A 27,279-nucleotide genomic window follows, 5' to 3' on the forward strand; every position below is an offset into this window, starting at 1 on the left:
CACGTTGAGGGTGAGTAGTTACCACTGGGGGTTATCCACGTTGAGGGTGAGTAGTTACCACTGGGGGTTATCCACGTTGAGGGTGAGTAGTTACCACTGGGGGTTATCCATGTTGAGGGTGAGTAGTTACCACTGGGGGTTATCCACGTTGAGGGTGAGTAGTTACCACTGGGGGTTATCCACATTGAGGGTGAGTAGTTACCATATGGGCTAATCCACGGTGAGGGTGAGTAGTTACCACTGGGGGTTATCCACATTGAGGGTGAGTAGTTACCACTGGGGGTTATCCACGTTGAGGGTGAGTAGTTACCATATGGGCTAATCCACGGTGAGGGTGAGTACTTACCACTGGGGGTTATCCACGTTGAGGCTGAGTAGTTACCACTGGGGGTTATCCACATTGAGGCTGAGTAGTTACCACTGGGGGTTATCCACATTGAGGCTGAGTAGTTACCACTGGGGGTTATCCACATTGAGGGTGAGTAGTTACCACTGGGGGTTATCCACGTTGAGGGTGAGTAGTTACCATATGGGCTAATCCACGGTGAGGGTGAGTACTTACCACTGGGGTTATCCACGTTGAGGGTGATTAGTTACCACTGGGGTTATCCACATTGAGGCTGAGTAGTTTCCACTTGGGGTTATCGACATTGAGGGTGAGTAGTTACCACTGGGGTTATCCACGTTGAGGGTGAGTTAGTTACCACTGGGGGTTATCCACATTGAGGCTGAGTAGTTACCACTGGGGGTTATCCACGTTGAGGGTGAGTAGTTACCACTGGGGGTTATCCACGTTGAGGGTGAGTAGTTACCACTGGGGGTTATCCACGTTGAGGGTGAGTAGTTACCACTGGGGGTTATCCACGTTGAGGGTGAGTAGTTACCATATGGACTAATCCACGGTGAGGGTGAGTAGTTACCACTGGGGGTTATCCACATTGAGGCTGAGTAGTTACCACTGGGGGTTATCCACATTGAGGCTGAGTAGTTACCACTGGGGGTTATCCACATTGAGGGTGAGTAGTTACCATATGGACTAATCCACGGTGAGGGTGAGTTATACACATTGAGGGTATATCCACGTTGAGGGTGAGTAGTTACCACTGGGGGTTATCCACGTTGAGGGTGAGTAGTTACCACTGGGGGTTATCCACGTTGAGGGTGAGTAGTTACCATATGGACTAATCCACGGTGAGGGTGAGTAGTTACCACTGGGGGTTATCCACATTGAGGCTGAGTAGTTACCACTGGGGGTTATCCACGTTGAGGGTGAGTAGTTACCACTGGGGGTTATCCACGTTGAGGGTGAGTAGTTACCACTGGGGGTTATCCACGTTGAGGGTGAGTAGTTACCACTGGGGGTTATCCACGTTGAGGCTGAGTAGTTACCACTGGGGGTTATCCACGTTGAGGGTGAGTAGTTACCACTGGGGGTTATCCACGTTGAGGCTGAGTAGTTACCACTGGGGGTTATCCACGTTGAGGGTGAGTAGTTACCACTGGGGGTTATCCACGTTGAGGGTGAGTAGTTACCACTGGGGGTTATCCACGTTGAGGGTGAGTAGTTACCACTGGGGGTTATCCACATTGAGGGTGAGTAGTTACCACTGGGGGTTATCCACGTTGAGGCTGAGTAGTTACCACTGGGGGTTATCCACGTTGAGGGTGAGTAGTTACCACTGGGGTTATCCACGTTGAGGGTGAGTAGTTACCACTGGGGTTATCCACGTTGAGGGTGAGTAGTTACCACTGGGGGTTATCCACGTTGAGGCTGAGTAGTTACCACTGAGGGTTATCCACGTTGAGGGTGAGTAGTTACCACTGGGGGTTATCCACGTTGAGGCTGAGTAGTTACCACTGGGGTTATCCACGTTGAGGTTGAGTAGTTACCACTGGGGGTTATCCACGTTGAGCCTGAGTAGTTACCACTGGGGGTTATCCACGTTGAGCCTGAGTAGTTACCAACGGGGTTATCCATGTTGAGCCTGAGTAGTTACCATTGGGGGTTATCCACGTTGAGTGTGAGTAGTTACCACTGGGGGTTATCCACATTGAGGCTGAGTAGTTACCACTGGGGGTTATCCACGTTGAGCCTGAGTAGTTACCAACGGGGTTATCCATGTTGAGCCTGAGTAGTTACCATTGGGGGTTATCCACGTTGAGGGGGAGTAGTTGCCACCAGGGGTTATCCACGTTGAGGGTGAGTAGTTACCACTGGGGGTTATCCACATTGAGGCTGAGTAGTTACCACTGGGGGTTATCCACGTTGAGCCTGAGTAGTTACCAACGGGGTTATCCATGTTGAGCCTGAGTAGTTACCATTGGGGTTATCCACGTTGAGTGTGAGTAGTTACCACTGGGGGTTATCCACATTGAGGCTGAGTAGTTACCACTGGGGTTATCCACGTTGAGCCTGAGTAGTTACCAACGGGGGTTATCCATGTTGAGCCTGAGTAGTTACCATTGGGGGTTATCCACGTTGAGGGGGAGTAGTTGCCACCAGGGGTTATCTACGTTGAGGGTGAGTAGTTACCACTGGGGGTTATCCACGTTGAGGGTGAGTAGTTACCACTGGGGTTATCCACGTTGAGGCTGAGTAGTTACCATTGGGGTTATCCACGTTGAGGCTGAGTTGTTGCCACTGGGGGTTATCCACGTTGAGGCTGAGTAGTTACCATTGGGGTTATCCACATTGAGGGTGAGTAGTTACCACTGGGGGTTATCCACATTGAGGCTGAGTAGTTACCACTGGGGGTTATCCACGTTGAGGGTGAGTATTACCACTGGGGTTATCCACATTGAGGCTGAGTAGTTACCACTGGGGTTATCCACATTGAGGCTGAGTAGTTACCACTGGGGGTTATCCACGTTGAGGGTGAGTCGTTACCACTGGGGTTATCCACATTGAGGCTGAGTAGTTTCCACTTGGGGTTATCCACGTTGAGGGTGAGTAGTTACCACTGGGGGTTATCCACGTTGAGGGTGAGTAGTTACCACTTGGGGTTATCCACGTTGAGGGTGAGTCGTTACCACTGGGGGTTATCCACATTGAGGCTGAGTAGTTTCCACTGGGGGTTATCCACGTTGAGGGTAAGTAGTTACCACTTGGGGTTATCCACGTTGAGGGTGAGTCGTTACCACTGGGGGTTATCCACGTTGAGGGTGAGTAGTTACCACTTGGGGTTATCCACGTTGAGGGTGAGTAGTTGCCACCGGGGGTTACCACCTTGAGTGTGAGTAGTTACCACTGGGGTTATCCACATTGAGGCTGAGTAGTTACCACTGGGGGTTATCCACGTTGAGCCTGAGTAGTTACCACTGGGGTTATCCACGTTGAGGGTGAGTCGTTACCACTGGGGGTTATCCACGTTGAGGCTGAGTAGTTACCACTGGGGTTATCCACGTTGAGGGTGAGTAGTTACCACTTGGGGTTATCCACGTTGAGGGTGAGTCGTTACCACTGGGGGTTATCCACGTTGAGGGTGAGTAGTTACCACTTGGTTATCCACGTTGAGGGTGAGTAGTTACCACTGGGGGTTATCCACATTGAGGGTGAGTAGTTACCGGGGGTTATCCACGTTGAGGGTGAGTCGTTACCACTGGGGGTTATCCACGTTGAGGGTGAGTAGTTTCCAGGGGTTATCCACGTTGAGGGTGAGTAGTTACCATTGGGGGTTATCCACGTTGAGGGGGAGTAGTTGCCACCAGGGGTTATCCACGTTGAGGGTGAGTAGTTACCACTGGGGTTATCCACATTGAGGCTGAGTAGTTACCACTGGGGGTTATCCACGTTGAGCCTGAGTAGTTACCAACGGGGTTATCCACGTTGAGAATGAGTAGTTACCATTGGGGGTTATCCACGTTGAGGGGGAGTAGTTGCCACCAGGGGTTATCCACGTTGAGGGTGAGTAGTTACCACTGGGGGTTATCCACGTTGAGGGTGAGTAGTTGCCACCGGGGGTTACCACCTTGAGTGTGAGTAGTTACCACTGGGGGTTATCCACATTGAGGCTGAGTAGTTACCACTGGGGGTTATCCACGTTGAGCCTGAGTAGTTACCAACGGGGGTTATCCACGTTGAGAATGAGTAGTTACCATTGGGGGTTATCCACGTTGAGGGGGAGTAGTTGCCACCAGGGGTTATCCACGTTGAGGGTGAGTAGTTACCACTGGGGGTTATCCACGTTGAGGGTGAGTAGTTACCACTGGGGGTTATCCACGTTGAGGCTGAGTAGTTACCACTGGGGGTTATCCACGTTGAGGCTGAGTAGTTACCATTGGGGTTATCCACGTTGAGGCTGAGTAGTTACCACTGGGGGTTATCCACGTTGAGGGTGAGTAGTTACCACTGGGGGTTATCCACGTTGAGGGTGAGTAGTTACCACTGGGGGTTATCCACGTTGAGGCTGAGTAGTTACCACTGGGGGTTATCCACGTTGAGGGTGAGTAGTTACCACTGGGGGTTATCCACATTGAGGCTGAGTAGTTACCGACGGGGGTTATCCACGTTGAGGCTGAGTAGTTACCACTGGGGGTTATCCACGTTGAGGGTGAGTAGTTACCACTGGGGGTTATCCACGTTGAGGGGGAGTAGTTACCACTGGGGGTTATCCACGTTGAGGATGAGTAGTTACCACTGGGGGTTATCCACGTTGAGCCTGAGTAGTTACCATTAGGGTATATCCACATTGAGCCTGAGTAGTTACCATTGGGGGTTATCCACATTGAGGCTGAGTAGTTATCAACGGGGGTTATCCACGTTGAGGCTGAGTAGTTACCACTGGGGGTTATCCACGTTGAGCCTGAGTAGTTACCATTAGGGTATATCCACATTGAGCCTGAGTAGTTACCATTGGGGGTTATCCACATTGAGGCTGAGTAGTTACCATTAGGGTATATCCACGTTGAGCCTGAGTAGTTACCATTGGGGGTTATCCACGTTGAGCCTGAGTAGTTACCACTGGGGGTTATCCACGTTGAGCCTGAGTAGTTACCACTGGGGGTTATCCACATTGAGCCTGAGTAGTTACCACTGGGGGTTATCCACGTTGAGCCTGAGTAGTTACCACTTGGGGTTATCGACATTGAGGCTGAGTAGTTACCATTGGGGGTTATCCACGTTGAGCCTGAGTAGTTACCACTGGGGGTTATCCACGTTGAGGCTGAGTAGTTACCATTAGGGGATTTCCACGTTGAGGCTGAGTAGTTACCATTCGGGTATATCCACGTTGAGCCTGAGTAGTTACCATTGGAGGTTATCCGCATTGAGGCTGAGTAGTTACCATTAGGGTATATCCACGTTGAGCCTGAGTAGTTACCACTGGGGGTTATCCACGTTGAGCCTGAGTAGTTACCACTGGGGGTTATCCACGTTGAGCCTGAGTAGTTACCACTGGGGGTTATCCACATTGAGGCTGAGTAGTTACCATTAGGGTATATCCACGTTGAGCCTGAGTAGTTACCACTGGGGGTTGAGGGGAGTAGTTGCCACCGGGGTTATCCACGTTGAGGATGAGTAGTTACCACTGGGGGTTATCTACGTTGATGGTGAGTAGTTACCATTGGGGTTATCCACATTGAGGCTGAGTAGTTATCAACGGGGGTTATCCACGTTGAGGCTGAGTAGTTACCACTGGGGGTTATCCACGTTGAGGGTGAGTAGTTACCACTGGGGGTTATCCACGTTGAGGGTGAGTAGTTACCACTGGGGTTATCCACGTTGAGGCTGAGTAGTTACCACTGGGGGTTATCCACGTTGAGGCTGAGTAGTTACCATTGGGGTTATCCACGTTGAGGCTGAGTAGTTGCCACTGGGGTTATCCACGTTGAGGGTGAGTAGTTACCACTGGGGGTTATCCAGTTGAGGGTGAGTAGTTACCACTGGGGGTTATCCACGTTGAGGCTGAGTAGTTACCACTGGGGGTTATCCACGTTGAGGGTGAGTAGTTACCACTGGGGGTTATCCACATTGGGTGAGTAGTTACCACGTTGAGGCTGAGTAGTTACCACTGGGGGTTATCCACGTTGAGGGTGAGTAGTTACCACTGGGGGTTATCCACGTTGAGGGGGAGTAGTTACCACTGGGGGTTATCCACGTTGAGGATGAGTAGTTACCACTGGGGGTTATCCACGTTGAGCCTGAGTAGTTACCATTAGGGTATATCCACATTGAGCCTGAGTAGTTACCATTGGGGGTTATCCACATTGAGGCTGAGTAGTTATCAACGGGGGTTATCCACGTTGAGGCTGAGTAGTTACCACTGGGGGTTATCCACGTTGAGCCTGAGTAGTTACCATTAGGGTATATCCACATTGAGCCTGGTAGTTACCATTGGGGTTATCCAGAGGCTTTAGGGTATATCCACGTTGAGCCTGAGTAGTTACCATTGGAGGTTATCCGCATTGAGGCTGAGTAGTTACCATTAGGGTATATCCACGTTGAGCCTGAGTAGTTACCACTGGGGGTTATCCACGTTGAGCCTGAGTAGTTACCACTGGGGGTTATCCACGTTGAGCCTGAGTAGTTACCACTTGGGGTTATCGACATTGAGGCTGAGTAGTTACCATTGGGGGTTATCCACGTTGAGCCTGAGTAGTTACCACTGGGGGTTATCCACGTTGAGGCTGAGTAGTTACCATTAGGGTATTTCCACGTTGAGGCTGAGTAGTTACCATTCGGGTATATCCACGTTGAGCCTGAGTAGTTACCATTGGGGGTTATCCACATTGAGGCTGAGTAGTTACCATTAGGGTATATCCACGTTGAGCCTGAGTAGTTACCACTGGGGGTTATCCACGTTGAGCCTGAGTAGTTACCACTGGGGGTTATCCACGTTGAGGCTGAGTAGTTACCATTGGGGGTTATCCACATTGAGGCTGAGTAGTTACCATTAGGGTTATCCACGTTGAGCCTGAGTGGGGGTTATCCACGTTGAGGATGAGTAGTTACCACTGGGGGTTATCTACGTTGAGGGGGAGTAGTTGCCACCGGGGGTTATCCACGTTGAGGGTGAGTAGTTACCATTGGGGGTTATCCACATTGAGGCTGAGTAGTTATCAACGGGGGTTATCCACGTTGAGGCTGAGTAGTTACCACTGGGGGTTATCCACGTTGAGCCTGAGTAGTTACCATTAGGGTATATCCACGTTGAGCCTGAGTAGTTACCATTGGGGGTTATCCACGTTGAGCCTGAGTAGTTACCACTGGGGGTTATCCACGTTGAGGCTGAGTAGTTACCACTGGGGGTTATCCACGTTGAGCCTGAGTAGTTACCACTGGGGGTTATCCACATTGAGCCTGAGTAGTTACCACTGGGGGTTATCCACGTTGAGCCTGAGTAGTTACCAATGGGGGTTATCCACATTGAGACTGAGTAGTTACCACTGGGGGTTATCCACGTTGAGCCTGAGTAGTTACCACTGGGGGTTATCCACATTGAGGCTGAGTAGTTACCACTGGGGGTTATCCACGTTGAGCCTGAGTAGTTACCACTGGGGGTTATCCACATTGAGCCTGAGTAGTTACCACTGGGGGTTATCCACGTTGAGCCTGAGTAGTTACCAATGGGGGTTATCCACATTGAGCCTGAGTAGTTACCACTGGGGGTTATCCACGTTGAGCCTGAGTAGTTACCACTTGGGGTTATCGACATTGAGGCTGAGTAGTTACCATTGGGGGTTATCCACGTTGAGGCTGAGTAGTTACCATTAGGGGATTTCCACGTTGAGGCTGAGTAGTTACCATTCGGGTATATCCACGTTGAGCCTGAGTAGTTACCATTGGGGTTATCCACGTTGAGCCTGAGTAGTTACCATTCGGGTTATCCACGTTGAGCCTGAGTAGTTACCATTGGGGGTTATCCACGTTGAGGCTGAGTAGTTACCATTAGGGTATATCCACGTTGAGGCTGAGTAGTTACCATTGGGGGTTATCCACGTTGAGCCTGAGTAGTGACAATTATGGTATATCCACGTTGAGCCTGAGTAGTTTCCATTGGGGGTTATCCACGTTGAGCCTGAGTAGTTACCACTGGGGGTTATCCACGTTGAGGCTGAGTAGTTACCATTAGGGTATATCCACATTGAGGCTGAGTAGTTACCATTCGGGTATATCCACATTGAGCCTGAGTAGTTACCATTGGGGGTTATCCACATTAAGGCTGATTAGTTACCGCTGGGGGTTAGCCAGGATTTTCAACCCAGATAGTGACCTGGCATGTTACCACTGCTGAGCGTAAAGGGTCTCTCCGATTTTCTGCATCGTGAAACTGTTCCATATGAATGAAGATGCCATGAGTATTGAGAGAGAGGAGGGAAAGTGTACGACCATTACCTGTGTGTAAGGCTGGTTTTGTACGACTGTTCATTCTTAGAAAAAAGGGTTCCAAAAGGCTTCTACGGCTGTCCCCATAGGAGAACCCTTTTTGGTTCCAGGTAACCGAAAAGGGTTCTTCCTGGAACCAAAAGGGGTTCTTCAAAGGGTTCTCCTATGGGGACAGCCAGAAAAACATTTTATAGTCTAGATAGCACCTTTTTTTTCTAAGAGTGTACAGTATCATTGAACAGTGACTCGGTCAGGTGACTGAGGTGGAGGAACACAGGTATTTCTACAATGACCTCTCACTCTCTCTCTGAGATCCATCTCCTCTCTGTGCTATTATGTCCTCTCTTCTCTCTCCCTACCTACATTATTACTCCTTTCTATAGCTGACGAAAATGCAACATTTTGTGTAAATTCCTTCAGATGATATTGATGCTCTGTCTCTCCCTAGATAAAATAGATGATGATTTTGAGTTGAGCATTGTGTGTCATCGGCCAGAAGGGCTGGATAAACTAGAGGCTCAGACCAACTTCAGCAAGCAAGAGCTGCAAGTGCTCTACCGAGGCTTCAAAAACGTATGTAGTCACTCTGTGTGTGTCACTCCATTTCTCCATTACTTCATCAATTAGTGTCCGCCACTCTCTCTATGGCTGATCTCTCTCTTTTCTCCCTATTTTCTCTGTCTTTCTCTGCCTCTCTCTCCATCGTAGGAGTGCCCTAGTGGGGTGGTGAATGAGGACACCTTCAAACAGATATACTCACAGTTCTTTCCCCATGGAGGTAGGGAATGAGTTTGTGTGTGTGTGTACATAACCTTTAAAAGGTGTTGAGTTGTGCAGTGGATTTGTGTTATGATTTCATAAAGGGTAACACATACATTACATGACCAAAAGTATGTGGACACGTGCTAGTCCAACATCTCACTCCAAAACCATGGGCATTAAAATGGAGTTGGTCACCCCTTTGCTGCTATAACAACCTCCACTCTTCTAGGAAGGCTTTCCACTAGATGTTGGAACATTGCTCCGGGGACTTGCTTCTATTCAGCCACAAGAGCCTTGGTGAGGTCGGGCACTGATGTTCGGTGATTAGGTCTGGCTCGCAGTCAGCATTCCAATTCATTCCAAAGGTGTTAGATGGGGTTGAGGTCAGGGCTCTGTGCAGGCCAGTCAAGTTCTTACACACCGATGTTGACAAATAATTTCTGTATGAACCTCGCTTTGTCCGCGGGGCGATTGTCATAGTATTCTCTAGCGTTAAGATTTCCCTTAAGTGGAGCAAAGGGGCCTAGCCCAAACCATGAAAAACAGCCCCAGACCATTATTCCTCCTCCACCAAACTTTAGAGTTGGCACTTTGCATTGGGGCAGGTAGGGTTCTCCTGGCATCCGCCAAACCCAGATTCATCTGTCGGACTGCCAGTCAGTGAAGTGGGATTCATCAGAGAATGTGTTTCCACTGCTCCTGAGTCCAATGGCGGCGAGCTTTAAAGCACTCCAGCCGACGCTTGGCATTGCTCATGGTGATCTCAGGCTTGTGTGTGGTTGCTTGGCCATGGAATTCGATTTCATGAAGCTTCTGACAAACAGTTATTGTGCTGATGTTGCTTCCAGAGGCCGTTTGGAACTCAATAGTGAGTGTTGCAACTGAGGACAGACGATTTGTATGCGCTACGCGCTTCAGCACTCAACGGTCCCGTTCTGTGAACTTGTGTGGCCTACCACTTCACTGCTGAGCCGTTGTTGCTCCTAGACATTTACACTTCACAATAACAGCACTTAGAGTTGACTGGAGCAGCTCTGGCAGGGCAGAGATTTGACAAACTGATTTGTTGGAAAGGTGGCATTACATGATGGTGCCACATTGAAAGTCACTGTGCTCTTCAGTACGGCCAGTCTACTGCCAATGTTTGTCTATGGAGATTGCATGGCTGTGTGCTCAATTTTATACACTTGTCAGTGATTGGTGTGGCTGAAATAGCAGAATCCACTCATTTGAAGGGGTGTCCACATACTTTGTATACATAGTGTATCTCTTCTCTCCAATGCTCTGCAGATGCCAGTACCTACGCACACTACCTGTTCAACGCCTTTGACTCAGCACACAGTGGATCCATCAAGTTTGAGGTAAACATTCCTCTACTGTCTCTCTACTCCTCCTCTCGATCTCTCTCTTTCTCTTTCTCACAATCAGATGACTAACCCTTTTTGTATTCTGGATCCTTCGTCTTCTTGTTCTACCTGATACGCCGTCTCATTCTGTCACTCTCTCCCTCCTCCAGGGCTTTATCATGGCGTTGTCCACCCTGCTGAGGGGTTCAGTGAGGGAGAAACTGACGTGGACGTTCAACCTGTACGACATCAACAGAGATGGCTACATCAACAAGGAGGTGTGTGTGTACTTAAATATTGCGTGTGGTTATTTCACCATTTAACTTCTTGCGTCGAGCCATCCCGGATCCGGGATCGTGAATACAGCCTCAAGCTCATTACCATAACGCAACGTTAACTATTCATGAAAATCGCAAATGAAATTAAATCAATATGCTAGCTCTCAAGCCTAGGCTGTTTGTTAACAACACTGTCATTAGCAGCATTAGCATTTATCGTTAGCATTCAGCAGGCAACATTTTCACAAAAAACAGAAAAGGATTCAAATAAAATAATTTACCTTTGAAGAACTTTGGATGTTTTCAATGAGGAGACTCTCAGTTAGATAGCAAATGTTCCTTTTTTCCTGAAAGATTATTTGTTTAGGAGAAATCGCTCCATTTTGTGCGTCACGTTTAGCTACTAAAAAAACCTGTATCCAGGATTGTGTAAATCTATCCGCAAGCTCATTAGCATAACACCACGTTAACTATTCATGAAAATCGCAAATTAAATGAAATCAATATGCTAGCTCTCAAGCCTAGCCTTTTGTTAACAACACTGTCATCTCAGATTTTAAAAAAATATGCTTCTCAACCATAGCAAAACAAGCATTTGTGTAACAGTATTGATAGCTATTGATAGCTAGCATTAGTATTTAGCGTTATCATTCAGCAGGCAACATTTTCACAAAAAACAGAAAACCATTCAAATAAAATCATTTACCTTTGAAGAACTTTGGATGTTTTCAGTGAGGAGACTCAGTTAGATAGCAAATGTTCAGGTTTTCCTGAAAGATTATTTGTGCAGGAGAAATCGGTCCGTTTTCTGCGTCATGTTTGGCTACCAAAAAAAAACGATAAGTCATTCGTCAAAACGCCAAACTTTTTTCCAAATTAACTCCATAATATCGACTGAAACATGGTAAACGTTGTTTAGAATCAATCCTCAACGTGTTTTTCACATATCTCTTCGATGATATATTGTTTGTGGAAGTGTACTTTCCCCTCTGAATCCCATGGGAAAATGCTAGCAGCTGAAGATTACGCACCAATTTAGACAAAGGACACCGGGCGGACCCCTGGCAAATGTAGTCTCTTATGGCCAATCTTCCAATGATATGCCTACAAATACGTCACAATGCTGCAGACACCTTGGACGAACGGCAGAGAGCTTAGGCTCGTTCATGGCACATTCACAGCCATATAAGGAGACGATGGAAAACAGAGCCTCAAAAATTCTGCTCATTTCCTGTTTGAGGTTTCATCTTGGTTTTGCCTGTAGCATGCGTTCTGTGGCACTCACAGATAATATCTTTGCAGTTTTGGAAACGTCGGAGTGTTTTCTTTCCAAAGCTGCCAATTATATGCATAGTCAAGCTTCTTTTCGTGACAAAATATTGCGCTTAAAACGGGCACGTTTTTTTTATCCAATAATGAAATAGCGCCCCTATATTTTCTTTTTTATTTCTTTTTTTCATCTTTATTTAACCAGGTAGTCTAGTTGAGACCAAGTTCTCATTTGCAACTGCGACCTGGCCAACAATAGGTTGAAGAGGTAAACAACGACAGGCAAATATTATTGCATATATTTTGCTTCATATGCTGTGGTTTTGTGTATTTTTGTGTGTGTTTTACAGGAGATGACAGACATCGTCAGTGCGATATATGACATGATGGGAAAGTACACCTACCCTGCCCTGAAGACAGACACTCCCAAACAACATGTGGATGCCTTCTTCCAGAAGATGGACAAGAACAGAGATGGAGTTGTCACTCTGGATGAGTTCATTCTGTCCTGCCAGGAGGTCAACTTTCTCTACATTTATACAATCATCATTGTTCCACCCACTTATTCTTGTCTTTTATTGTAGTTTGAGGGTTTTGGATGGATCAAATTCAATGATCAAATGACCAACTTCACAGCCATGAGTCAACTCAGCCACTTTCGGTTTGCTTCCAACCATCTACCATCTCTATGTCAACAACAAACATCTGACCAATCAGATTAGAACAAGGTAGCTGCTAGGCAGATAATCAATTATCGTTCCAAACACTGTTGTGTAGTTTTATAGTTTAGAAGTACACAGCAGTGACTTTGGGGTTATTTTATGAGGTATAATATTATTTTCTATTTGTTCCTTCTGTAGGTCTTCACCTTTTTTAATTCTTCAGTCGGTCTACCAAAGACTTAGAATGAAGATGTCACAGACTGGAAAATGTCATGGAAACTGTTCGGGCTCAGAATGCTCAAAACTCTTTCGGCTTGTCATAAAGTCGCCCAAAAATTACTCCAGTCACTGTGTTGGGGAGAAATCCACAATATTCGGTCAAATCCTATGGCTCTCCCATCAAATCAAATGAAATCAAACTGTATTTGTTAACACAACAGATGTAGACCTTACAGTGAAATGCTTACTTTACAAGCCCTTAACCAACAGTGCAGTTTTAAGAAAAAATACCCCCCCCCAAAAAAACAACATTAAAAAAAATCTAAGTAACAAATATTTAAACAGCAGCAGTAAAATAACAATAGTGAGGCTACATACAGGGGGTACCGGTACATAGTCCAATGTGTGGGGGCACCGGTTAGTCAGGGTAATTGAGGTAATATGTACATGTAGGTAGAGTTAAAATGACTATGCATAGATAATAAACAGAGAGTAGCAACGCAAATAGTCTGGGTAGTCATTTGATTAGATGTTCAGGAGTCTTATGGCTTGGGGGTAGAAGCTGTTTAGAAGCCCTTGGACCTAGACTTGGAGCTCTGGTACCACTTGCCGTGCGGTAGCAGAGAAAACAGTCTATGACTAGAGTGGCTGGAGTCTGACAATTTTTAGGGCCTTCCTCTGACACCGCCTGGTATAGAGGTCCTGGATGGCAGGAAGCTTGGCCCCAGTGATGTACTGGGCCGTACGCACTACCCTCTGTAGTGCCTTGCGGTCGGAGGCCAAACAGTTGCCATACCAGGCAGTGATGCAACCAGATGCTCTCGATGGTACAGCTGTCGAACCGTTTGAGGAACTGAGGACCCATGACAAATCATTTCAGTCTCCTGAGGGGGAATAGGTTTTGTCGTGCCCTCTTCACGACTGTCTTGGTGTGCTTGGACCATAATAGTTTGTTGGTGATGTGGACACCAAGGAACTTGAAGCTCTCAACCTGCTCCACTACAGGTTGGGGGTGTGCTCGGTCCTCCTTTTCCTGTAGTCCACAATCATCTCCTTTGTCTTGATCACGTTGAGGGAGAGGTTGTTGTCCTGGCACCACACGGCCAGGTCTCTGACCTCCTCCCTAAAGGCTGTCTCGTCGCTGTTGGTGATCAGGCATATCACTGTTGTGTCATCGACAAACTTAATGATGGTGTTGGAGTCGTGCCTGGCAGTGCAGTCATGAGGGAACAGGGAGTACAGGAGGGGACTGAGCATGGACCCCTGAGGGGCCCCTGTGTTGAGGATCAGCGTTGCGGATGTGTTGTTACCTACCCTTACCACCTGGGGGCAGCCTGTCAGGAAGTCCAGGATCCAGTTGCAGAAGAAAGTGTTAAGTCCCAGGGTCCTTAGCTTAGCATAGGCATCACTGTGACAGCAGCTGGTTTTGGTTGACTAAACTCCCTTCCTCCCTCTTGCCCCGCAAACCCTGCCCCAACCAGAAAAAACAAGCATGTGAGGTGTCTTGCTTTCTGTACTCTCTGCTGTTCACATTGCTGTCCCTTGCTATCTTCTCCTCTGTTTTTGTTGCCCCCTCGTGGTGGTTATGAGAACTGCAAGTTCAGAGGTATCATTTTATCCACCTGATATTAAATCAGCTCTCCTTTTTTCCATACTTTCTTTTCTTAGGATGAAAACATCATGAGGTCCCTGCAGCTCTTCAAAAATGTCATATAGACCACACAGAGAAAAGGAGAGAAAAGACCGGGAGGAATTGGAAGAGATGCTTGAGCTGTGAGAAGGAAAAGCAGCCCGCCATTTAATGGAAAAAAGAGGCACAAACAAACTTTGTTGTCACCATGGTTACGAGAGGTACTCAACACCGGCTGCCCAACAACAGCTATACACACCAGTCGTGTGGCACAGTGTCTCACCATCATGTTACCATGGCAGTGACCATCAACGGGCTGGGTTATGACCCTTGCCATTGACCTCTGACCCCTGTACCTGTTTTTGAACTTCCTGTGACTCTGTAACCTTTCACCCTAGTCCTCTCTGTCTTGTTCTGTTGATGTTGTTATGGTTACTGATCTCTCTGAGAGTGTATATCACACCTGTTAGTGTACCTACTGACAAACACACACAAAGATTAAGGCATACACACATACCTTGGATTGAATCCTCAATCGACTACCAAATAACAAATACACAATCAATACATTTTCATCTGTAAAATTCATCTGATCGGTATTTGACTTACGAAAAATACATTTGAACCAAGTCAGTCCTAACCCTGCTAAATGCAGAACTCCTACAGAATGTGTGTTAGTGTTATTCAATGTTTTTGGTGTTGTGGTGACTTGTGTCATAGTGTTTTTGGCTTCTATCTTTCTGTCTGCAATGAGCTCTTTTCATCTGTGTCGTGGTTGGTCTCTTTGTCTGTCAATCTAAGTCATGGCCAGACGACATCCCGCCCACAGAGCCTGGATTGGATGTTATGTGGCCTATGATAGACATATACAGTGGTAGGAAGTTATTGCAAGTCCCATTTTGAAGTGTATTCTTACGTGGGATATTACGACTGTACAGTAACAACTCTCAAGACAATACCCAACCACTCACTGTGTCCAGAGAGAGAGAGAGAGAGAGAGAGAGAAAGAGACCTTGTCACTGAGAATACAGGAATAAAGCCATGAGAGATGACAATAGCCTAATCAATGTGAAGACTTACTGACAAGAAAATACAAAATCCCTTTCCTCACAGTTATCTCACAGAAAACATCAGTGTATTCAAATGTGGTGCAAAATGATATTTAACAAACTTCTCTGAAAAAATGGTGATGTTTGCTATGTTATTATTTGAGTAAAACGAAGCTTCCCATCCGTGTCTGTAACACCACAGGCAACAAATGAAGGGTTCTCAAATGAAGAGTGTATATCGGTATTTACATATCTACATCCCAAGTACAAATGACGATACATTTACACCCACATCCTCATAGGAAATGAGTCACAAATGGAACATTTGAGGATGTTTTAGTTTCACACTTTAGCGACATTACATGCATCATTCTTCCACCACTCCACTTCCTCCCTCTCTTCTATACCCCTCTACCTCTCACACGTGGCTCCTCCTGTCCTTCCCCCAGTTCCCTGTCACTTGAGTCTACAATCTGTCTTCAACCATAGAGCTTGTTCCACGTTGCTGCCGACAGTGCTGACTGATCTACAAATCACCTTGCATCATAAATAACTACTCATTCTTATATGTAGATCAGTCAGTCAGTAACCATTTACCCACAATGCACCATGGATTTGACGCTCTCGAACACGGCCACAGTGTGGGATATAACATAAGGCCAGATAGGGGTCAAAACACCTGGAAGGGTGCTTGGCTAGTGTAGATAGATTGAGCCCTATCTAGGTCTAAGGATGAGGGGTTGGGTGTAGTATTAGGGCTATCCGGCACCTTGTCTCCACACAGTCTCAAAGGGGCATCACACACTGTCCATAATCTCCACTTTGCCACTACCAACTGAGCTAGGGTCAAATCATTCAATTCCTCATCTTAACAGTTGGGAAGGATGGACAAATATGTGACCCTGGATCAGTGGTTACGGGAGACTTACTCCCTCTCCTCGGCCCAGGGTTGCAGGTTCCTCCTACTCCCTCTCCTCGGCCCAGGGTTGCAGGTTCCTCCTACTCCCTCTCCTCGGCCCAGGGTTGCAGGTTCCTCCTACTCCCTCTCCTCGGCCCAGGGTTGCAGGTTCCTCCTACTCCCTCTCCTCGGCCCAGGGTTGCAGGTTCCTCCTACTCCCTCTCCTCGGCCCAGGGTTGCAGGTTCCTCCTACTCCCTCTCCTCGGCCCAGGGCTGCAGGTTCCTCCTACTCCCTCTCCTCGGCCCAAGGTTGCAGGTTCCTCCTACTCCCTCTCCTCGGCCCAGGGTTGCAGGTTTCTCCTACTCCCTCTCCTCGGCTCAGGGTTGCAGGTTCCTCCTACTCCCTCTCCTCGGCCCAGGGTTGCAGGTTCCTCCTACTCCCTCTCCTCGGCCCAGGGCTGCAGGTTCCTCCTACTCCCTCTCCTCGGCCCAGGGTTGCAGGTTCCTCCTACTCCCTCTCCTCGGCCCAGGGCTGCAGGTTCCTCCTACTCCCTCTCCTCGGCCCAGGGCTGCAGGTTCCTCCTACTCCCTCTCCTCGGCCCAGGGCTGCAGGTTCCTCCTACTCCCTCTCCTCGGCCCAGGGCTGCAGGTTCCTCCTACTCCCTCTCCTCGGCCCAGGGCTGGAGGTTCTGCAGGGCATACAAGGAGGAGTTATGTGAGCACAGCGGGTCGAAACCTGCTGATTCGTTAAAGGACTTGTGGAGGGCGTCGGCCTGCAGCTGTAGGATCAGCCGATTGGCCTGTTGATGCTCAGCCTCCCGCTCCTCTGCTGTCTGTCTCCTAAAACAGAGAAAGATAGAGATTAGTCCTACTTGCTTACAATGTAATTATGAACATAGAATACTTCTAATATGTTGAAATTCACCAATGGTCAAACTTAGGAAGCCTAGTGGACGTTTATATACCATCTCAACATTCCTTAGGCATCTAGCCCTACAGCTTAATTTTTCTGAAGGCACTGTATAATTGCAGATGACTTGATAAACTTTAGGTCTAGGCCAAACAGACTTGGTGTGAGGACTGACGCTGGAGACAAGAAGCAAGTACAGGGAGTGAACATTTAATGGACAACAGACATCAAACAAAACAAGAACAAATCCTGGACGGGGCAATGAAATGACATGACGGCAATAATGCTGACACGGGGAACCAACTGAGGAACAGACAGATATATAGGGGGAATCAACAAACATGAAGGAGTCCAGGTGAGTCTAATGAGTGCAGATGCGAGTAATGATGGTGACAGGTGTGCGTAATGAAGGGCAGCCTGGCGCCCTCGAGCACCAGAGAGGGGAAGCGGGAGCAGGTGTGACACTTGGGCTGATTTGACCATCCTGTTTTCTCCTGACTTATTCTGGTAGGCCTACAGGATAGTCCAATCATTTTTGGGCAGAGGAATTAGGGATCTACCAGCGAGCCTTTCAGTTCGATTGAACGTTCGCTATGTTGCATAATGAACGACATGTTTCACCAAAACTTTCTTCAGCATTCTTGAGCAGACTTTGAGGTACATTTGCTCCATTTGGTGGGTGTGGCCGGGTGTGACTTGAAGCAATGAGTGACATATTTAAAGAGCAGTGGCCATGCTGACAGCTTGCCTGGCTACCCTGGCTCCTTAATTCGGCCAAATTCTACACCACGCCCACGGACCTTTGTTTTCTTACCTGCAATGAGTCTGGATAAAAATGTTTACTCCTGAACTTACTTAGGCTTGCCATAAAAAATGGGTTGAATAATTATTGACTCAAGACCTATAGTTTAAAATCATCAGCAATTATACAGTGCCTACAGAAAGTATTCACACCCCTTGACTTTTTCCACATTTCATTGTGTTACAGCCTGAAATTAAAATGGATTAAATTGCGATTTTGTTTGTCACTGGCCTACACACAATACCCCATAATGTCAACGTGAAATTACGTTTTTTACATTTTTACAAATGTATAAAAAATGAAAAGCTGATATGTCTTGAGTCAATAAATATTCAACACCTTTGTTATGGCAAGCCTAAATAAGTTCAGGAGCAAACATTTGCTTAACAAATCACATAATAAGTTGCATGGAATAGTGTTTAACGTGATTTTTCAATGACTACATCATCTCTGTACCCCACACATACAGTACAAGCAGATGTAAGGTCCCTCAGTCAAGCAGTAAGACTCACAGCTGTAATCGCTGCCAACGGTGATTCTAACATGGGGGTTGAATACTTATCTAATCAAGATATATTAGTCTTTTATTTTTCATACTTTTTTGGCAAATGTTGAAATGTTTCTTCCACTTTCACATGACAGAGTATTGTGTGTAGATCATTGATAAAAATTACAATTAAATCCATTTTAACCCCACTTTGTGAATAATTTCTGAAGGCACTGCAAAAATCCCACAAAATCCCGTGTCGCACCTTTCACACTACTAGAAAACAATTAGTCTCAACAGTCTCAATTCAGGCCTATAGTTTAAAACTAACCTTGTCCCCAGATTAATTGGGCCAGAGCAGAAGTGTCTTTGTCTTTGTCAAACTTGAGTAAAAGTAAACATGCATTAATCGAAAATGACTCAAGTAAAAATGAAAGTCACCGTGTAAATTCCTACTTGAGTAAATGTCTAAAGAGTATTTGGGTTTAAATATACTTAGGTATGAAAAGTAAAAGTATAAATCATTTCAAATTCCTTATATTAAGCAAACCAGACGGCACCATTTTTCATTGTTTTCATTACGGATAGCCAGGGGCACGCAGCAACCATCAGACATCATTCTCAAACGAAGCATGTGTTTAGTGAGTCCGCCAGATCAGAGGCAGTAGGGATGACCAGGGATGTTCTCTTGAAAAGTGTGAATTAGACAATTGTCTTCTCCTGCTAAGCATTCCAAATGTAACGAGTACTTTTTGAGTGAAGAGGGAAAATGTATGGTGTAAAAAGTACATAATATTCTTTAGCAATGCAGTGAATTAAAATAATGAAGTTGTCAAAAGTATAAATTGTAAAGTAATGTACAGATACCCCCCAAAATTACTTAATTATCCTTTGAAGTATTTTTAACTACACTACCGTTCAAAAGATTGGCGTCACTTAGAAATGTCCTTGTTTTTGAACGAAAAGCACATTTTTGTTCCATTAAAATAACACAATTGATCAGTAATACAGTGTAGACATTGTTAATGTTGTAAATGACTATTGTAGCTGGAAACGGCTGATTTTTAATGGATTATCTAAATAGGCGAACAGAGGCCTATTATCAGCAACCATCACTCCTGTGTTCCAATGCCACGTTGTGTTAGCGAATCCAAGTTTATCAGTTTAAAAGGCTAATTGATCATTAGAAAACGCTTTTGCAATTATGTTAGCACAGCTGAAAATTGTTGCCCTGATTAAAGAAGCAATCAAACTGCTCACATAATTGCAAACAGGTTTTCTAATGATCAATTAGCCTTTTAAAATTATAAACTTGGATCAGCTAACATTGGAACACAGGAGTGATGGTTGCTGATAATGGTTCTCTGTATGCCTATGTAATTGATCAATTAGATATTCCATAAAAAATCTTCCATTTCCAGCTACAATAGTCATTTACAACATTAACAATGTCTACACTGTATTTATGATCAATTTGATGTTATTTTTTCTCTCAAAAACAAGGACATTTCTAAGTGACCCCAAACTTTGAAACGGTAGTGTAGGTACTTTACATCACTGGTTAAACGTGTTACAGATAGGATTTTCTTGTACATTTTTGCATTGTACACTGAACAACAATATAAACACAATCATTTCAAAGATTTTACTGTTACAGTTCATATAAGGAAATCAGTCAATTGAAATAAATGCATTAGGCCCTAATCTATGGATTTCACATGACTGGGAATATAGATATGCATCTGTTGGTCACAGATACCTTGAAAAAAGTATGGCCGTGGATCAGAAAACCAGTCAGTATCTGGTGTGACCACTGTTTGGCTCATGCAGCTCGACACATCTCCTTCACATAGAGTTGATCAGGCTGTTGATTGTGGAATGTGTAATCTTGTCCCACTCCTCTATTCATTGGCTGTGCAAAGTTGCTGGATATTGGCGGGAACTGGAACACGCTGTCGTACACGTGGATCCAGAGCATCCCAAACATGCCCAATGGGTGACATGTCTGGTGAGTATGCAGCAGGCCTTTGAAAAACGGTGACATTTTCATCTTCCAGGAATTGTGTACAGATCCTTGCAACAGGATGTCCTGCTGAAACATGTGGTGATGGCGGCGGGTGAACGGCACGACAACGGGCCTCAGGATCTCGTCACGGTTTCTCTGCATTAAAATGACCTTTAATAAAATGCAATTGTGTTTGCTTTCCGTTGCTTATGCCTGCCCATACCATAACCCCACCACCACCATGGGGCACTCGGATGTCAATGTTGTGAATCACAAACCGCTCGCCCACACGACGCCATACACGCTGTCTGCCATCTGCCAGGTATAGTTGAAACCAGGATTCATCCATGAAGAGCACACTTCTCCAGCGTGCCAGTGGCCATCAAAGGTGAGTATTTGCCCACTTAAGTGGGTTATGATGCCAAACTGCAGTCAGGTCAAGACCTTGGTGGGAACAACGAGCACGCAGATGAGCTTCCCTGAGACAATTTCTGAGTTTGTGCAGAAATTCTTCGCTTGTGTAAACCCACAGTTTCATCAGCTGTCCGAGTGGCAGGTCTCAGACAATCTTGCAGGTGAAGTAGCCGGATGTAGAGGTCCTGGGCTGGTGTGCTTACATGTGGTCTGTGGTTGTGAGGCCATTTGGATGTACTGCCAAATTCTCTAAAATTACTTTGGAGGTGGCTTATGGAAGAGAAATGTATATTAAATTACCTGGCAACAGCTCTGGTGGACATTCCTGCAGTCAGCATGTCAATTGCACGCTCCCTCAAAACTTGTGTGATAATACTGCACATTTTAGTGGCCTTTTATTGTCCCCCAGCACAAGGTGCATCTGTGTAATGATCATACTGTTTAATCAGCTTCTTGATATGCCACACCTGTCAGTTGGATGGATTATCTTGGCAAAGGAGAAATGCTCATTAACAGGGATGTAAACAAATTTGCACACAACTTTTGAAAGAAATAACATTTTTGGGCACGGTGAGGATTTCTGGGATCTTTTATTTCAGTTCATGAAATAGGACCAACCCTTTACCTGTTGTGTTTATATTTTTATTTAGTATAATTTCAGAAAATGTTCATGATAGATATGTTGCTAATAGTGAAATGATAGTGACTATGAAACACTTTAATTTCACTATTACTGCAGATTTAATACGGACATTTCCTGATATTACAATGCAAAAATTCAACAACAACAAAAATCCTATGTGTAGCACCTTTTAAAGGCAGTAGCTTTTCTGTGTTGAAATGATGTCGGCTTACTCCAACAACTGAATGGCGTGGGTATACCGAAACAACTGAATGGTGTGGGTATACCGAAACAACTGAATGGTGTGGGTATACCGAAACAACTGAATGGTGTGGGTATACCGAAACAACTGAATGGTGTGGGTATACCGAAACAACTGAATGGTGTGGGTATACCGAAACAACTGAATGGTGTGGGTATACCGAAACAACTGAATGGTGTGGGTATACCGAAACAACTGAATGGTGTGGGTATACTGAAACAACTGAATGGTGTGGGTATACTGAAACAACTGAATGGTGTGGGTATACCGAAACAACTGAATGGTGTGGGTATACCGAAACAACTGAATGGTGTGGGTATACCGAAACAACTGAATGGTGTGGGTATACCGAAACAACTGAATGGTGTGGGTATACCGAAACAACTGAATGGTGTGGGTATACCGAAACAACTGAATGGTGTGGGTATACCGAAACAACTGAATGGTGTGGGTATACCGAAACAACTGAATGGTGTGGGTATACCGAAACAACTGAATGGTGTGGGTATAACGAAACAACTGAATGGTGTGGGTATAACGAAACAACTGAATGGTGTGGGTATACCGAAACAACTGAATGGTGTGGGTATACCGAAACAACTGAATGGTGTGGGTATACCGAAACAACTGAATGGTGTGGGTATACCGAAACAACTGAATGGTGTGGGTATAACGAAACAACTGAATGGTGTGGGTATAACGAAACAACTGAATGGTGTGGGTATACCGAAACAACTGAATGGTGTGGGTATACCGAAACAACTGAATGGTGTGGGTATACCGAAACAACTGAATGGTGTGGGTATACCGAAACAATGGTGTGGGTGAATGGTGTGGGTATACCGAAACAACTGAATGGTGTGGGTATACCGAAACAACTGAATGGTGTGGGTATAACGAAACAACTGAATGGTGTGGGTATAACGAAACAACTGAATGTTGTGGGTATACCGAAACAACTGAATGGTGTGGGTATACCGAAACAACTGAATGGTGTGGGTATACCGAAACAACTGAATGGTGTGGGTATACCGAAACAACTGAATGGTGTGGGTATACCGAAACAACTGAATGGTGTGGGCATATACCATCGTCATACGAGTAGACTGCTAATTGGCCAGCTCATTCTCCTCACGAGGAAGACATCATCCATTGAGATTTTCAATGGACATTTATGACTAAACATGTAAACTGTAAAATTGATAAACTGACCTCCACTTGGTCCTGCGGTTCTGGAACCAGGTCTTGACCTGTGCGTCTGTCATCTTCAGGCTCTTGGCGAGGGTGGCCCGCTCCGCGCTCGCGAGGTACTTCTGCCGGTGGAAGCGCTTCTCCAACTCACAAATCTGCACACGGGAGAAGGATGTCCGAGGCTTTTTCCGTTTGGGTGGTGTGCGGTTCTGGTATGGATGACCTATCCGCCGGGTCACAGTGAATGGCACGAGAGCTGAAGGAGGGAGCAGAACAGCAGACTGGAGGATGAGTTCACACGGTGGATGAGTGATGGGTGTTTTGTCCTCTGTGGTAGGAAAGACTCCAACTGGGTTGTTGTACAGTTCATAGATTCTGGAGTATTGTCTAATCCTCAGTAGAAAACTGTTATATTCATTAAGAGAATTGTAGAAGAGAATTGTATTGGTTGATTTGGCGCCTGCATAAAACTGGGCGTTTCTGTTTGGGCCTACGTCGACTCATCCATCTGCAATTTGCAAATATTCAATATTTAACCTGATTTTAATCGTTTATTCTCTAGGGATAAAGCCATCATTTCTGTCTGGATATTAAAGTTAGGCTTCCTCTTGCGTGAGCAACAATGACATTACATGGTGAATACAGGAAGTCGGTCATGTTGGGTTCGGCTCTGGGTGCCGAATCAGGCTATTACAAATGGAATAGGCCTGTATTTGAGATCAATAGCATTATTGCCTGACATTCACACTGCGGCTTACTACTCTTCGCGAGAAGGTTTTCATATGTCTTTATCAGATTGTATAAACTCTTGGGTGTAATAATTTGATTATTGTAGCAATTGTGTTTTTTGTCCACATTTTATTTGTATAGGCCTATTCAATATTTACACGTGGTTTCCGTTGCTATAAGTATTAATTGAAGTAAGGAAATAGGCTACAATTTCAGTAAAATTGCATAAGTGGGTGAAGCCTACATTTTCTTAAGTTTTAATGCGTAAAAGGTTGGAGATTGAATTAATTGTTATCAAAATGCTTTGTTATTTTATTGATCACATAATCTGTATTATTGTTGTTTTTATTGCCGTATCGTTACCGTTATTATTTAGCTTTTCACTTTTTTGAAGCTTATTACACGTTTATTGTAAGATAAGATGTTTTCAAGATGTTTTGAAAATTGCTATTACGGGAAACCGGGAACATTTTTTTTATCGGAAAGTTACCTGATAACCTGTCCTTGGCGAACCTATAACCGACCAACGGGAAACACAGGCCTCCATACCCGGGCACAGCGCTCCCCACATGCGGCGGTCCCTCGACCGTCAACGGTCTGTGAGCGGGCACCCGGATCACTCCTCTGCTGCCCAGGCTGCGCTTCACTCCGTACAAACCAGGATCCTCTATCTGTGGTACCATACCCGAGAGGGAGATGGGCAGCTCGGTATCGGACGCTGCGCTCCCTCCGGTCGGGTTCCCCAAAAGGTAACCGTCTCCACTGCTGGTCCGGCCTCTCTCTGAGTCAGCACCGCTCCTAAGTATCTGGTCGATGCCGAAACTGATGGGTTCGTGCTGGACCACTTTGAGAGGAGGGCTTGGGGCGCTGAGTGCGCGCTCCATCCCCACCGTTTACTCAGACCGTGGGCTGGCCGGACAGGATGGAAATTAAATAACGAGATTAAACAGCCAGTTTGTGCCAAAAAGCAACTGCGGTTGGCTCCATTGTCATTCTCCGTCCAGAATCAGACCATCTGAATCTTCGGAAAGCAGATTATCCTCGCGCACGCCAGTGAAAGTTTGATGTGCGTTTGGATAAGTCTGTGACGCTCTCTTCCTTGCGTCAAAAAATGTTGGTCTTGCTGCCCACCCCATTCCTGTGTTTTTATTGGTTGGTCCTGTCAATCCCTTGGGGGCAGGATAATTTAACACCATAACCTCGACTGCTTTCCGACAGAGTTAATTTAGTGCAATATCAGAACATACATTTCTAAACCTTGTATTTGACCTGTTTGGACAATTCACTTGACGTAGTGTTTATTTTATTTAACCAGGCAAGTCAGTTAAGAACACATTCTTATTTACAGTTGCGGCCTAGGAACAGTGGGTTATCAGCCTTGTTCAGGGGCAGAACGATAGATTTTTACCTTACCATCTTGGGGATTCGAGCTAGCAACCTTTCGGTAACTGGCACAACACTCTAACCACTAGGCTACCTGCCGCCCCACAGGCTTTGAAAAAGTGCCCGGAGTCCCTGTTTTCTAACCTCCATTTTGTAGCCTTGTCATTGTCCGATCTCCATGAAAATACAGTAGGCTGTAATGAAATATATTAATTGAACAGAAAGAACAGATACAAGTTGCAACGATGACATATTTCTTACTTCCCATTGTCTTTTCCTATTTCGATACAGTTTAGGCGTTGATCATCTCTAGCTCTGGTCTCCGTCTCTTCTCTGTGATATGTCAATCCCGCAATACACATGTTGGTGGCTGCGCGTCTCTCACCAGACCTGTGGAGTAGTGAAGGTGGTGAATGCAGGCAGTTCAGTCGTCTTATTGATTTTCCACGAGGAACACGAGAGGACCTGTATTAACACCAGAGTCTATTCGTCATGGATTGAAGTGGGCCTTGGTTAGGGCCATTGATTTGAGGTATAGAGGAAGCGAGGCATCAGTTCTCCGTTTTGATTACGGCGTCTGTCAACAGCTACTGGCAGATTACTCCTTCTCTGTGTAAGACATACATTTGAAGTAAACCAATAGGTTGTATCCGAACCGTGTCTGCTGCTGGTGATCATAATGCTTTAAATCCTTACAAGGCCTAAACTAAATGACGATAGTGCAGGGTACAACCCGACGGTGGCACATTAATTGATAATAAAAGGGAATTGTCTGACGAGGCCACGGGCTATACGGAGGAAGTAGAGGGTCTGCATGGTCGCTGGAACCTCCTGCCCATCAGAATCAATGAAAAGACGGACACAATTAACTGTTTATGTACCCCTGGCTAGAGCTTTGCTGAGATGTGTTCCTGTCCTCGTCTCTATAGACCTGATATAGGCCCATATTCTTTAACATATTTACATGTACATTTTATTTCTCGAAAAAAACAAATATTCTTAACACAGGTAAAACATTTACCTATTAGGCTATAATTGAAACCTATATTTTGGGTTGCAAGTTTCTTATATGTTTTAATTTTGACAGGCATAGATACTACTATTTTAATGATTACTTTGATGAGGCGATATAAGCTAGGTACCTCCCGCAATCAAAATTATAACCTCGATCGAATTTGTTGTATGAGTAAATGTCCATAACGGAGGTTTTCTTGTTTTTTTTTTGTCCCATCTATATGACTTTAAAAAATGTGTTTAATGTGCGTTAAGGTTTTCATATTCATCCTGAGGAAATTCCTTTATGAATAATAATGAACTCGTATTAATACGTTGTTTACAATACATGTGTTTTCCATAAACGAACAATTGGGGTAGGCATATCAAGAGACCTAACCAAAATTTGACGTGGTTGTTCAGAAATATGGACTGGCAGAATTGGCTATATTTTCCCCACCATCGTGAGCACACCGCTTACCTATTTTCACGAGGGAGAAATTGACTGTTATAGCTGTCATTTCCCGTACATATTTTCATATTTACTGCGCAGTTATCAGGCTACTTTATATTAAAATCATAATTACTATTTATTGTGTACCTATATGTGGTTGATCGTTTTATTCTATTACATGATATGGTTCATGTATATATATATATTTCGATTGCATGCATTTTGATTTAGCCTAATATGACCATCTGCAGTCCTACACACATAGCAAAAACGGGTCTAGTCAACGTTGTTTTCACGTCATGTTAATCAAAAAATGCAACGTGATGACGATCAATCAACGTGGAAAACTGCTTAGATTTGAAAAAAGTAATCAACATTAGGAATTCCGTATTTTTTTCATCCAACTTTGCATCTAAATCCAATGACATGGTGACATTTTTGGTTGATTTCACTTTGAATTGACGTCAATTGACAAAACAACCAAATGTAAATAAAAAATCGAAGTTGAACTGACATCTGTGCCGGGTGGGTATATTATGCACTGTGGATTTGGGAACACGGCAGAAACGGTGTCATAGCTGGCTCTCTCTC

At 45.3% G+C, this 27,279-nt stretch overlaps 2 protein-coding genes across 3 annotated transcripts in view; one reads left to right on the forward strand and one right to left on the reverse strand.

The window, feature by feature from the left end:
* LOC118374632 (Kv channel-interacting protein 1-like) overlaps window positions 1–15,064 on the forward strand; it is a 58,848-nt gene extending 43,784 nt beyond the window's left edge. For both annotated transcript variants that reach the window (XM_052488211.1, XM_052488212.1), the window contains 6 exons: window positions 8,772–8,896; window positions 9,032–9,101; window positions 10,376–10,446; window positions 10,602–10,709; window positions 12,329–12,496; window positions 14,528–15,064. In XM_052488211.1, coding sequence (XP_052344171.1) covers window positions 8,772–8,896; window positions 9,032–9,101; window positions 10,376–10,446; window positions 10,602–10,709; window positions 12,329–12,496; window positions 14,528–14,575 — 590 coding nt within the window. In that variant the 3' untranslated portion in view covers window positions 14,576–15,064. The remainder of the gene's footprint in view (window positions 1–8,771; window positions 8,897–9,031; window positions 9,102–10,375; window positions 10,447–10,601; window positions 10,710–12,328; window positions 12,497–14,527) is intronic.
* LOC118374638 (T-cell leukemia homeobox protein 3-like) lies at window positions 14,617–24,885 on the reverse strand. The gene is made up of 3 exons (XM_035761098.2): window positions 24,349–24,885; window positions 23,151–23,385; window positions 14,617–17,276 (listed from the first exon to the last, which is right to left on the reverse strand). Exons 1-3 carry the CDS (start codon window positions 24,740–24,742, stop codon window positions 17,093–17,095), a joined length of 813 nt encoding a protein of 270 aa, XP_035616991.1. The 5' UTR covers window positions 24,743–24,885; the 3' UTR covers window positions 14,617–17,092.
* Window positions 24,886–27,279: the final 2,394 nt, after the last annotated feature.

The sequence above is a fragment of the Oncorhynchus keta genome, chromosome 30 (genome assembly GCF_023373465.1).
Source record: "Oncorhynchus keta strain PuntledgeMale-10-30-2019 chromosome 30, Oket_V2, whole genome shotgun sequence".
In the NCBI taxonomy this organism is placed as follows: domain Eukaryota; kingdom Metazoa; phylum Chordata; class Actinopteri; order Salmoniformes; family Salmonidae; genus Oncorhynchus; species Oncorhynchus keta.

Coding starts and splice junctions, on each gene's coding strand:
- LOC118374638 (XM_035761098.2), bottom strand. CDS start 24,742: ATGGAGCGCGCACTCAGCGCCCCAAGCCCTCCTCTCAAAGTGGTCCAG. Junction 23,386..24,348: donor CGCCAAGGACAGGTTATCAG/GTAACTTTCCGA, acceptor TCCCTCCTTCAG/CTCTCGTGCCATTCACTGTG. Junction 17,277..23,150: donor AACCGCAGGACCAAGTGGAG/GTCAGTTTATCA, acceptor TCTCTGTTTTAG/GAGACAGACAGCAGAGGAGC.